The sequence below is a fragment of the Sciurus vulgaris genome (genome assembly GCF_902686455.1).
Source record: "Sciurus vulgaris genome assembly, chromosome: 12".
NCBI lineage: Eukaryota > Metazoa > Chordata > Mammalia > Rodentia > Sciuridae > Sciurus > Sciurus vulgaris.
In genome coordinates this window covers 1,401,543-1,415,164 of record NC_136473.1, presented here as the reverse complement: position 1 = coordinate 1,415,164, position 13,622 = coordinate 1,401,543, and the positions used below count along the sequence as shown (strand labels likewise).

At 52.8% G+C, this 13,622-nt stretch overlaps 1 protein-coding gene across 8 annotated transcripts in view; it reads right to left on the bottom strand.

Moving 5' to 3' along the window:
- Nucleotides 1-13,622, bottom strand: part of DISC1 (DISC1 scaffold protein) — a 198,397-nt gene that overhangs the window by 22,047 nt on the left and 162,728 nt on the right. For 6 of the 8 annotated variants that reach the window (XM_079107191.1, XM_079107195.1, XM_079107199.1 and 3 more), the window contains one exon: nt 1,515-1,755. In XM_079107191.1, coding sequence (XP_078963317.1) covers nt 1,515-1,755 — 241 coding nt within the window. Of the gene's footprint in view, nt 1-1,514; nt 1,756-13,622 lie in introns of those variants that run through there. The other 2 variants (XM_079107201.1, XR_013758327.1) reach the window with 2 other exon arrangements.

Sequence of the window (13,622 nt, the reverse complement as noted above, 5' to 3'; positions counted from 1 at the left end):
TGACTCTCACCCCGTGGCCCCTGGCACTCCTCCCTGCTGCCCACTCCCAGTCCACGGTCAGTGGGTCAGCATGCAGGCTCCCGCGTCCTCCGCTCTTCCTTCCCAAAGGCCTGTGTCACTGTGTCACTCAGGACTTACACTCTGTGCTCTCTCCTGTCATCTCTCACTACAGGTGCTCAGCTGCGGACTCCTCCCCAGGAAGAAGGAGGCACCCTCCACTGCGTCTGCCGTGCTTCTCCTGGGACGTGCCACCGTGAGATCTCGGGTGTCCCCCAGGCCCAGGGCTTGAAGGCTGGACCCCGCGTGCCACTGTGGGGAGGGTAGAGACTTACGGGGCCTGGGAGAGGCCTGGAGGTCATCAGGGCTGCACCCTCAAAGGACGGCCCTCTCTCCTTCTCTCCTCTGTGCCCCAGTCACGTGGCGAGTGGCTGTGCTGGGCCAAATGCTTCTGCCATGACGGGCCACCAGAGGCCCCGAGCCTGAGGCCAATGACCGTGGCCTGAAGCCTCCAGAACTGCAAGCCAGAGTCCGCCCTGCTCTCAGCAGGTCACCTCCGCTTGTGGTGACGGCAGGAGCTCCCGGCCCAGCCACCTGGGACGCCAGCCCTGCCTTCCAGAGCGCCCAGGCCTGCAGCTCGCACCCAGAGCTCGCCCCTTGCTCAGCCAGTGCTTCCCTCACACCGGAACATTCTCCCAAGCCCCTTGAGCAGGGGGCGTGTTTTCAACTCTCTCCCCTGAGCCCCACAGGCCAAGCCAGGGAGTGGGAGGTGGCCAGGATCCAGAGCTGCTGTCAAACACAAAACACAGACAGCAGGGAGGTCACAAAGGACCTGTGGCTGCCGACCAGAGCTGCCGCACAGGACGCCGGAGACTCGGCCTCTTGCGGGGACACTCTGCAAGGACGTCTGTGACAACGTCCTGTCCAACCCTGGACAACCTACCATGTGACAGGCCCTGTGGCCTGGGATTGCTGAACAATCCATGTAATACTCCTCATTTGGCCTTTAGGGGTCCCCAAGTCTTGGCCTTCTCCAAGGGCAGGGTCACTACGGCCAGCATGCCCACTGCAGCGTCCGTTCCCAAGCACACCACCTGGCCTCTGAGAGCCTGCCTGTGCTGCTCACTCAGGCTGACAGGAGGGTTCCACCCGCCACTTCTGAGCAGCAGAGGCGCTCACAGGCGAGGGCTCAGCTGAGGACCTCAGAGTGTGGCCATGTGTGTAGAATCTCACACGCACACACGCAGGACATACGTAGTCATTCTATACCAATGTCCACATTTGAACTCTAGCTTTAAATTAGAGTAAAAATAAAAGTGATACGCTGAAAATCTTTCTCTACTTGTCTGTAATTAAAATCTTTTCTAAAAACTTGATTTTGTAATCATATTCAAGGGTTATTCAAACCTGAAAGTCTGCATGGTTTATGGAAGCCATTCCAGTACTGACTGCCCACCTAGACGCGGTCACCAAGCCCCTCAGAAGGTGCCCCAAGAAGCCACAGGGAGAAGACAAACCTCTTTCTCTTCTCCTCCCACACAGTGTGGACCGGGGGTGTGGAGAGCCCTCCGCTCGGGGGATGCCTGTGACAAGGCCGTCCCCTCATCCTCGGAGTGGGGCCAGCGCATGCTGTCCCTCTGCCCCTCCTCTTCTGTAGACAGGATGCTGCCCGCTTCCTGGAGCTTCAGACTCTGCAGCAGCAGCTGGCAAGCTTCCAAGTCAGCCTCCCACACCTTCCGGAGCAGTGGACACTCGCAGCTAGGACAGAGGGGGAGAGGCACACCAATGAGCTCAGTGCTGTCTCCTGACAGGTCGGACCTATCGGGCTGGGGGAACACCAGCTGGTGTGCTGGCATGCGACAAGCCAGGCTCACACAGAGGGATCCAGAGGGACTGGCTGTGAAGAGCAGGTCACTGTGATGCAGGTGTCAACCCTCCTGGCCACCTGTCTGCAAGGCTGCCCAGAGTCCCACCCTCCTCTCCAGATGCAGCCGCCCAGCCCTGCATAGCCCCCGAGCATCCCTGCTCCAGCCAGCTCACTCAGAGTCCTTGGCCACCCAACCCCCAGCCAGGCACGTGTTCTACGCTGCCCCACACCTAGACTGTCACCCCACCCTGCCAGCACACCCACACCCTGTCACCCACCATCCCTTCACCTGCCACCACACCCACCTATCAACATGGATGGAACTCAGACACCTGGTATACCCAACATGCAGTGTGGACCAGGAGCAGAGCAGGGTGCTGCTCACTGGCTAGCTTTGTGCAGGGAGCAGAGCAGGCCAGGAACCACAATCCTCCTTTGCAGCCCTTGGTAGAGCCTGAGAGGAGGAGTGAGCGTCCAGCAGAGTGTTGTTCTCTGAACATTCAGCAGCTCAGATGACCGAGGCTGTGATGAATGCAGCTCACCAATGACAGAAATTTTTACCTTTCATGCAAAGCCAACAATCTGGATTTTAAATAAGAAATTCATCTTTCATACACCATTCAGCTTCATGAAGGATATTTTCTATAGCCCTGCATTCCATTTAATAATCCTTCCTTCTACTGTGTCTAATCTGCTGAATCCATCCACTGAGTCTTAAATTCTAGTTACTTTTCTGTGTGATTTTCAATATATTCCAATTCTCTGCTGAAATTCTCCAGTGTGGCCTCCATCAAACCCTGGGCTGTGCACGCGTTAAGCAAGCGCACTACCACTGAGCTACCGCCCCAGGCCTCCCATTCTCTTCAACATATTAACATATTTTAAAGCCCTCGTCCATGAATGATGAAATCAGAAGGAAAAAGAATGAGGCAGAAGCTGTGTTAGAAGATCTATCAGCTGAGAATTTTCAAGTATTGACAAGGGATAAGAAATCACAAGTTCAGAAAGCCCTGGGCTGTGGTGTGCGCAGCCCATGCCCCACGACTGCGTGACGGCCGCGGTGTTACAGGCCAGACCCGTGCACGTGTTTGTTTTCAGCACGAGCCTCGGTCACAAGTGGCGAGGGTGGCATGCGAAGGGTTTGTCCCAACAACTTCCCCAGACCTTTCTCGGGCTTGGGACACCGCCCATCCGCCCTGCTCCTCTCCCCAGCCCGGCCCAGGTCGTTCCTGCCCAATCAGGCTCCCGCGGCACTCGGCTCTCCTTGCTTGGCAGCAGCGCAGCATCCCTGGAACCTGTGGGCACCCCTAGGACCCCGTTAGGCGCCGGAGAACTTGGGTCCCAGCATGAGGCGGCAGGCGGCAAAATTCGGCCCAGGCGATCGGGGACGGTGGGCGCTGCTAGAGCTCTGGCTCTATCAGTTCTGGTCACTGGCGCAAGAGGAAGATTTTGAAATGGCTGTCAAGAAACTTAATGGAAAACTCTATCTGGATGACTCAGAAGAACACAGGCCATTAGAAGAAAATCTAGCAGATAATGAGAAAGAACGTGCTATTGTTTGGGAAAAGAAGCCAACAGTTGAAGAGAAAGCAAAAGCAGATTCAGTAAAGCTCCACCTACATCTTTTTGTGAAGTCTGCAGTGATACTGACGAGGACAGTGGAAACCAGGAAGACGTTCAGTCAGAGCTTCAGAAAGTTCAGGAAGCTCAGGAACTGTGGACAAACCTGTAGCTTTGTCTACTAGAAAGGAAACTGATACAGAATCTACAAGCCAAGTGGGAAGTAAAACAGTTTCGTTTGGATTTGGAAGAGGTAGAGGACTGCCATTTGCAGATTTGTCTTCCAGTAATTCTGGGGATTTTGCCTTTGATCCTAAAGGTAGAAGTAAAATCTGGAGAAGAAGATGTCAGTGATAGAGATGTCAGTGGAAGGAGCGAGGTGTTGGAGATATAAAGATGCTTTGCCATACAATGAAGAGTTGCTATTGGATCCTAATGAGAGGAGACCAGGTGTTTAAAGCGTGTGCAAATCATGTTATCACCCAAACAACGGGATTAAAAGCCCTAAATGTTTCAAAGAATGCTTTAGTTTGGACTGCTTCAGATGATGCTGATGGAGAAGCAAAAGTGGAACAACTTGCAGTGAGATTTAAAACAAAAGAAATGACTGAGTCTTTTAAGGAAAAATTTGAAGAATGTCAACAAAATTTATTGAAACTCCAGAAACAAGAGGTTTCTCTGGCAGCAGAGTTATCAAAGGAGACAAATCCTGTGGTACTGTTTGATGATTCTGCAGATGGTGAACGATTGAATTATTTTCAAACATTGTTCCTCGAACTGCTGAGAACTTCAGAGCACTGTGCTCTGGAGAGAAGGCCTTTGGTTTTAAAAACTCCATTTTTCACAGAGTAATTCCAGATTTTATTTGCCAAGGGGAGATATCACAAAATGTGATGAAACAGGAGGACAGTCCATTTATGGAGATAAATTTGAAGATGAGAACTTTGATGTGAAACATACTGGTCCTGGCTTACTCTCTATGGCCAATCAAGGCCCAAATACTAATAATTCTCAATTTTTTATAACATTGAACAAAGCAGAATACTGGACTTTAAGCATGTAGGATTTGGGTTTGTTAGGGACGGCACAGGTGCTGTGAAAAAGATTGAATCATTTGGTTCTCTCAAAGGATCTGTTAGTCAAACAATTAGCATCACAGAATGTGGCCAGATACAAAATCATTGTTTTCATAGAAAATTTTATCTGTATAAGTTGAATTGAAGCTTAGTTGTTACAGACAATATGTAATTATATTCAGCATTTGAAAATGAACGTTGCCAATGTATAAATGTAAAATTGCAGCTCGTAGCTATTGTCACTTTTTAATGTGTTATAATTGACCTTGCATGGTATGAAATAAAAGTTCAAACACAGGTGTTTTTAAAAAAAAGAAAAAGAAAAAGAAAGCTCTGGGCTGCGATACAGGGGCTGCTGACCCTCGGGGCACAGCACAGCTCCAAAGCTCCAAAGGAATCCAAACATGGGTGACAAAGGGTTGAAGCCAGAAGACAACCAAAAAACATCCTTCAAATATGGCAAGAACCTATTGCCCGTCTAGGATCCTACAGTTATTTTTAACTTTACTCAACAGAAAAAGCAAAATAAAGTTACTTTCAGCTGAATAGAAACTAAGAAAACTCACCAGCACTACATTCATGACCCAGGACGTGATCCCAGCTAGGAACGAGGCGGGGGGTCGCGGAGGGTGCAGGAGGGAAGGGCACGGGGAGCTAAGAGGTGACGCCCTCCTTGGTGGTCCACCGGTGTGGCATGAGAGCAGGCGGCCGAACAGGACGCGAGGAGAATGGCAATGTTCTCGGGGCCTCGCACTACCCAGGAGAGAGAAAGTCCTGATTTATGTCAGACTGAAGTGTCAAGGATTCATATCGAGCTCTCTAGAGTGATCATAGAACACAGGTGCTAAAGGAATATGCAGCTGGCTAGCTAAAATGAGAAGTTTTAAAAATTAAAAATACTGAGTTGATAAAGTGTAGTTGTAACGAGAGCCATAAAAGACACCTGAATGCATATGGCACACATGGGGAGACAGTGATATAGAGAGATTTACGTGCCCAAGTATCCATTACATACCAATAGGTAAGTATCGCATGTAAGAGGCAAAGATTGTTGATCATGATAAAAAAATTAAAGTTCAATTACGTGTTCCTTACAGGACACACGTTAAATCCTAGGACACCAACAGGGAGTGAGTGCAGGGATAAGAAGGAAAGTCCTGGGGATTACTGGAGGCAGAGTGCTGGGAGGGGCTGTAGTGTGCACACCGTGTTCCTTCGCTCGGACATCGCTAAGGAAGGACGGTCACTGGCTGGCAGGACAGACACGGATCCTGGATGGATTATAGATCACAGTGTAGAAGGTAAAAAACAACACCTCTAGAAGATAGCAGGATGGTATCATGACTGCACAGAGCAGAATAAGAAGATAATATGAACCGTATAAAAAGCAGACTGTGAACAAATGAGGTCGATCTCATTGGTAGTAAGAACTCATGTTGATTGAACAATGGTTAAGGAAGGGAAGACCAGAAGTTCAGTGGGTAAGACAAGAGGAACAAAGGGAAGCAGGGGATGAGAACAGGAAAGACAGCAGACAGAGCCCTCCAGGGCTCACATATGAGCACACAACCAGAGAAGTGCCACGTCACGCCATGTACGACCCCAGGAAGGGACTGCTACGCCATGTGCCTACGACATGCCAAATACACTCTGCCATCAAGGAAGGAAGAACCTGTCAAGAGAATGCAATGGTAAGCCATGGGGCGGAGAAATGTGTCACGCAGCAGCCCCAGGGCACAGGTCCAGAACAGGGGAACAGAGGGAAACCCCATAAAGCAGGGGGCAAAACTGGTCACCAGGCAGCTGACAGAAGAGTGCATCTGAGTGGCCAGCCTGTGGCTCATGAGAAGATGCCCCAACACCACTCGTCATCAGGAAAGGGCATGCCAAACCAGGGCCATGGGCTACGTGTCACAGTCCAGATGCCGGACGTCCAAGAGGACATCCGGCATCTGGGGCAGCCTGAAGGGACGCAGGCTGATGGGGAATGTGCGTCGGTCATGCAACCCAGCAACCCAACTTCCAGGTCTATCCTCAGCAACAGGCATGTGCAGCCAGCTCCTATTCACAATCCTCCCGTGTGCCAAGTCAACGCAGACCCCACCCTAAAGGAAGTCCTGTTCCCGTGGGCCTCTACTCTCCCCTCCGTCCACCAGGCAGTACGTAACCTGGTCCCTTGGTGCTTCCCTTAAAGGCAGCTCATTTCATGAAGACTGATCCACTGACCCGGGACTAACAGCAACAGGGCTGAATGGCCGCTGAGCAGAGCATTCTTCAGGCCAAGCAACTACTTGTGCTCCACAGCCTCTGGGCTCAAGGGTGCCCATCAGCTTTCAGCACGGAGCGCCGAGGCCACCTTAAACAGACACAGCCACAAAACTGAGAAAGACACGTCCTGGGCTGAGGATAAAGGATGCGCATTTTCGCCCTGAGCTCTGAGACCAGGAGGGAGTCTCCTGGCAAGGCGCCCGCAGGAGGCCCGCACTCTTGCTGCCCATCTTTGTGTTTCCACAATGGACAATGGACGCTCTGGGGAGGATGATTTTGGGGGTTACAAGTAAATTTCAGAGAGCAGGCGAATCACAAACACAGAGTTGCCAAAAATGGAGGTCACCTGCATCTACGCGTGATCGCACCATGCCACTTGTCAAACCTGGGGCATGACGTGTCCGTCATGGAAGCGGAGGAACAGGGCGCGCAGTCCATTGGTGGCGACGGCGACGTGTGCTGCAGAGCAGAGGATGGGTCGCTGCCGCGTGCCAGGCGCTGGCAAAGCTCACGCTCGCAGCCTGGGGAAACCTGGGAAGTGCGGCCCAGTCTACTTTTCCAAATGCGCCACGAATCCACCGCGTTAGCAGCCAAGACAGTGGCTGCCTCAGGGAGAAGGGGCAGGATGGGAGGGCACCCCAACCCCTGGGGGACGGAAGCTTCCTCCTGACAGCAGTTAGTTTCTAAAGAGTCACAGCAGGATGCTGCTGGGGCGTGCCCTTCCTGGCACGGTTCGCGGCCTCTCCCAGGGCAGGAGGAGAGAGCAGGAGGGAATTGGGGCGCCCACAGCATCTCATTGCCATTTAGCATCTTTGACTTTTATCATCTACTCTGGCTTTCCATCTCTTCCTGCATCCATTTCAGGGCTTTATATTCCCGGTGGAAAGAAGCCCATTTCCGTGTGGATTTCAAATGCATCCCTACGTGTGTCCGCAGTTCTTATTTTCACCTGTTTCTTGGGTCTCCTGCGTCTGCACCTCTTCTCCTCCGCCTTCCGCATGGTTGACTGACTTTCTGGGATGTCTACCAGTCTTATCAGAGGTTGGTCATCTTACTAATCATTTCAGAAAACCAACTTGCACTTCACTAATCCTCGGCGTTGGTTTTGATCTCTATTTCGTTGACCTTAGCTCTTATCTCTAGGTTCTCTTTTCCTTTATTTCTTGGGATTTATTATCTTATTTATTAGTTTCTGCCAAACATTTCACTTTTTTTTTCTTTCTTTTATTTTCCCTCTGGCTACTTCAGTGTGCTAATAAGTGTCTTTAAAGATCTATATCTTTGTCTGAGTAATTCTTTAACTGAATCAATACGTGTGTATTTAAAATCTTAACTATATGGAAAAATATGGAAGATAACTTTAAGTATGGAAAACAGTTTCTGTGTGCCAGCCAACAGGCTTATCAATTTGTAACACTTTCCTGTCATTGGATGAGATTTCCAGAATTGACAATGTTATTGTCATGCAGATTTAATGTAGAGTGTTTTTCTTATTTCCTCTTTCCTCCTCCTCAACTCAGGACTGTGTAGTGTGCGTTTCCGGTTTCTGGAGAGAACGGACTTCTTTGCAGGCCCCTCTCCGTCAGCTGAGCCTCCAATTTCACTGCTCATCACTTGAGAACACACTCAGAATCGGCCGAGGCTTCCTCTGTGCCCAGGGCTCCACGGCTCCAGGAAGGGTGGGCATTCATTTGTGCAGGAAAGACGAGGACGTGGAAAATGAGTCCTCATAAAAATGAGTTCTGCTTTGTTTTAATCCGCATGATGGGTCGGTTTCTGAGATGAGTGTGTCAAGTTCCAGCTGACAGCCCTGGGACCTGGGTCTCCTCCGTCCGTTCTATGGCTGCCCCACAGACCTCAGATGCCCCCGGTCTCCATCACGGAATGTCCACCTTCTCCAGCGATCTTCACGGTGGGCATGATGTCTTAGCCTCGAAAGTCTTTGTCTGATACTGAAATTATTACTCCAGCATTCTTTTAGTTCAGTTTTATCTGACTTAATCTTTTCCGGCCTGTTGTTTTCAACCTTTTAAAATGATTTTTAAGTAAGTCCAATACAAAATCTTTTGCCAAATTTTATAAATTTCATCCTGACCTTTTTCTTTCGATTGCTGCCTGTAACCATGTAGTCTCAATAATAGTAATTATTTTGCAGTTATTCCTAGTTTGCTAGTTTCCGACTGATTTCAACCAAGTTTTTCAATTTTAAAAAATTTAATTCTTCCCTTCCTTTTTCATTTTATTAAATTCACGTGGAGTGGTAAGACATAACCCAGAGAGACCCTGTGGACCGTTCACCAGTTCCCGTGGTGGCGGCATTTTACAAAACTGCAGCACGTCTCCCAGCAGGATCAGGCCCACCCCTCTGCTGGACTCTCCCGTGAGTGGGAGTGTGGGGGTGGGGGGCATGGCTGCATGTGATTCCGTCACCCGTCCAAGTGCTTGTTCCCACCCCCACACTTGAGATGCAGAAGAGTTCCACCACCACAAGAAGCCCCCTTCATAACCCCACCAGCCCACTCCCACCTGACTCCACGAGACCCCCCTCCCCCTGGAAGCCACTCATGCTTCCACTAAAGGCGCGTCCTGCGTGGACTCCGGAGTGTGCCTCCAGAGACGTTCTTCTCTGAGCACGACACCCCACATGCGGTCTCCACGTCCATTCCTCTCTCCAGCTGCAGTCTCCACGCTCACGTGGACAGCAGTGCATTTGACCATTTACCATGGAAGGGGATCTGGGAATGTCCCCAGATGGGGACATGGGAACAAAGATGCCATGAATATTTGTGTGTGGTTTCCTTCATTTTCATTTCTCTGAAGTAAACGTCCAAGATGTGACTGCTGGGTGGATAGTGGGGCATGTTTGGTTTTGTCAGGACACCCAGCTATTTCCAGGGCGGTCAGACCTCCTCACGTCCACCAGCAACGTGCACCGGATCCTGTCCAGTGCACCCCCAGCATCGGGAGCGGTCACTCTCGGTGTGTGTTGTTCCAGCCGTGCGACGTGCCTGGCTCTCCCCGGGGCTTTATCTGCACTACTCTGATGTCTGATGAAGCTGAAGATCGTTTCAAGTGCTTCTCCGCCACCCACGCCTCTTCCCCCGTGAGGTAGCTTCCTGTCTTCTGCCTGTGTGGCCGTGGGGTCACCTGCTGTTGTGCTGTTTTCTGTTCAGCCTGGAGGCCCTGCTCCAGGGTGAAAGCCCTTCCTCGTGCTCTGCAGGGGCTCCCCTGGTCTCTGGTGTCTCTTCCCATGTTCAGTGGCAACAGGCAGACCTCTGTCCCTCGTGGTGCTCTGTCCAGCAGCGACCAGCTGGATGAGTGACATGCATGCTTTCCTCAGTTCCCTCAGCTCCTGTCCCTCTGGAGAGGGGCTACCCTGTCAGGTGCAGAAGCAGCAGCTTGCTCAGGGTGTGGTCTGTCCAGCACCCCGGGAGCCGCTGTCCTGTGCACATGCAGGAAGGTAGCTTCTACAGAGGACAGTGGCCTGCCTGGCTCCCAGCGTGCAGGGGAAGCCGTGTCCTTCAGGACGACACGTGTGTGGACCTTCCTGCCCAGGCTCACTCTCTTTGTTCCCTGAGCTGGGTTCTGGGGACAGGGCTCTCAGGCAGGTGTTCCTGCCCCCTTTCTGTAAGAAGGGTGCCCCAGGCCAGGTCACCCTGTTCATGCAGGGGTCCCACGGCTCACCCACGGCCCTGGGTCTGCCGTCCATCTTGTTGAATCTGAGGCTCCTGCCCACGACCCTGCACCTCCCCCTGGCCTTGAGACAATGCTGCAGCTCTAACTCCTGGCTGGATCCTCAGGGACACTGCTTCACGGCTCTTGCCCGCTGTGTTCGGGCGGCTCTCAGAGGTCAGCCCAGCTCTGACCCTTTCCTAGTTGCTCTGTTCTAGCACTTTCTCCCTGACTTTGCTCTACATAAATCCATGATGCCCTCAGGCCACCCCTCCTGTCCCGAGTTGCTCCCCCTGAGGCCTCGGATCCCTTCCTTTCCGGGGCCACTCTCCATGGTGATTTTCCCTGTCCCCTCTGGTGATGGCTTCCTTCCCCCTGGGCTTCCTGCCACAGGAAAGCAGATCCAAACTCTGCTGGTTGCACACCTGACTCTGGGGCTCCCTGCCGTGTCCCCTCGCCTGTCGGGCCTCCTTGCTGTTCTTCAGCAGGACCCATCTGGCGTTCCAGCCTAGTGGACTGGCACTTGAAACCATGCCCCTGCCTGGCCTCTGCGTCTCCCCTTGACTCTTCTTCAGGGCTGCGTGTCTGACCTCCGGGTTCGACATCTGGCTCTCACCTCGCGGAAACGTGGGCCCAGGCCTTGTGTCCCGTGCGCTGGTTCTGCCTGCCAGGCGGAAGTCCGTCCCACCGTTACTGGCTCCAGCCGTCCTCCCCAGCCGTCTCATTCATTCTCCAAACGGGACCACATGTCCTTAGCCACGTTTCTGCTCAGGGGCGACAGGTCTTTGGAGAAGGGGAGCCTGCCACCCCTGCCTCACGCTGCCCAGGCTCAGCAGGTGGCAGGCGAAGGGGAGGAGCTCAGGGTGCTGTGTGCGCCTGGAACACCCCATACCAGGGCTCCCCCCAGGAGCAGGGAGGGGTGCTCAAGAGCCTCCGACGCCTGCCCTAGTACCACCCTGCCTAAGCTCCCGGTCAGGTCCTGACCCCAGCCTCACTGCCGGCAGGAGGCTGTGCCTCCAGAAGCCGGTGGGCACTGGCCTCCTGGGACGTGGGAGGCAGACAGGGCACTCCCATAGACCTCTGCCCCACCGCATCGTCTGTTTCTTCCCGACGGGGGTCCCCCAGGGTCCAATGACTGTTTACTCTGAGCTTGATGAATCCGTCAGCATCCCTCTGACTGCTGTGGCAGTCTAAGGAAAGAGGTTCAGCCCAGCCGTCATAAGGGTCCCCAGGGCCGTGCGTGGTAGTGCATGCCTGTCACCCAGCAGCTCTGGAGGCTGAGACAGGAGGATCCCAAGTTCAAAGCCAGCCTCAGCAACTTGGCAATACCCAAAGCAACTTGGTGAGACCCTGTCTCAAAACTAAAATAAAATAAGGGCTGTGAAGCAACTTACTGCTTAAGAACCCCTGGGTGCAAACCCCTGCACCAAAAAAGTTTCCGAGGGAAAGGGCCAACATCACCTGAATCAGAGAGGCACTGTGACACACGCCTCTCATCGCACAGGATGGAGTAGGCGTCCCCTTTGGGTGACAGTGGGGCTGGCCCAGGATGTCTCAGAGAGCGTGTGTCAAAGGTGAGAGGCAAGTGGGCGCGGGCGGCTGGGTAAGTCCCAGACGTGGTGACCTGGCCCAGCCTCGCCGGCCGGGGGAGGCTCTGCAGCCCTGCTTCTCACCTGTCTGCATGGCAGAGACCTGGTCGACCTCAAAGATGTGCGCTGCTGGCTCTTCCTGTCCAGCAGCACCCCTAGGCCTTTGAGAATCCCCAGCCACGGGCGCAGCCACCAGCAGGGGCCTGGGCAGGAGCTCCCAGGGCGGGTACCCAGGCAGCCGAGAGGGCAGGCCTGGCTCTGGGCGTGGAGGCTCACGCGCCTGTTGCTCCTGCCAGCTGGGAGTGAAACGGGCTCCACGGTGCAGCCACCGCCCGGGGGTGCTCCTGGGGGGAGACCCGTGAGGGAGAGGGCGGGCGGCAGGCGGCTCCTCTGCAGCCCGGAGGGGAACGCAGCTTCGCTCTCATCACCAGACTCTCCTGACGTAGGGACTTTCCACTTCAAGGGCATCTGCAGTTTGCCCTATTCTTCAGAGACTCTGAAGACAACCAGGACTTTTACAGAACCGAGACGGAGTAAGACACCGATTTGTGACCTGCAGATGGTTCTGGATTTTCCACTGCCACTCTTGAAGCACGAGCTGTTCTCCTGTCTCTGGGATCCGGTGACTTGATCTCCAAGCCAGCAGAAGTTGTCGGTATCAGAAATGTTTAAACTTGGGCCGGGGTTGTGGCTCAGCGGTAGAGTGCTTGCCTAGCATGCGTGAGGCCCTGAGCTCAATCCTCAGCACCACGTAAAATAAAGGTGTTGTGTCTACCTACAACTAAAAAGGATATGTTCAAGAAAAGAGAAAAGTTTAAACTTCATCCTGATGTCATTTCCTGAAGAAGAAAAGTTCACACTATTTTCCTAGAAACAATGACTTTTCAAAACTGGAGCCTCCTTCCCCAAATGCCATATTCCTACGTGAATACTGTCTTGCTAGGACTCTGTTACTGGTGTTGCCAATTGCTGAACTATTGCGTTAATCAGCTTTGTGTCACTGTGACCAAAACTCCTGACAAGGAGGGAAAATTTATCTTGGCTCATGGTTTCAGAGGTTCAGTCCATGGTGCGCTGAGTCTGTTGCTCTGTCCGAGTGAGGCGCACATCATGATGGACGGGCGTGGCGGAGGAGCACTGCTCCATTCATGGTGGGCAGGAAGCAGAGAGGGGAAGGAGCCACAGGGCAGATGCTCCCTTCCAGGGCCCCCAATGCCCACCTCCTCCAGCCATGCCCACCTGCCAATCACCACCCAGCTGGTCCATTCAAACGAGGGGGGCTGATTAGGTCAGGCTCTCCCAGGCCAGGCATATCCCTCCTCTGAACATTCCTGCTACACAGGAGCTTCTGGGGGACACCTCACATCCAACCATAACAATCTCTTGTCAGGAGCAGGGAATGAACTATGGTCCTTGAACTGCCCGAAGATAGGCAACACTTCTCTTGGGAATTTCTGGGTGCAAAGGCGCCAATTGAAGATGGCCCAGTTGCTATGGGACACCCTGTTCAAAACGGGGTTCTGTGCCAGACACAGAGCTGTTCAGTTCTTGACCTCAAGTTCAGACACCAGCTTTCCAGGGGTAGAGGGTCAT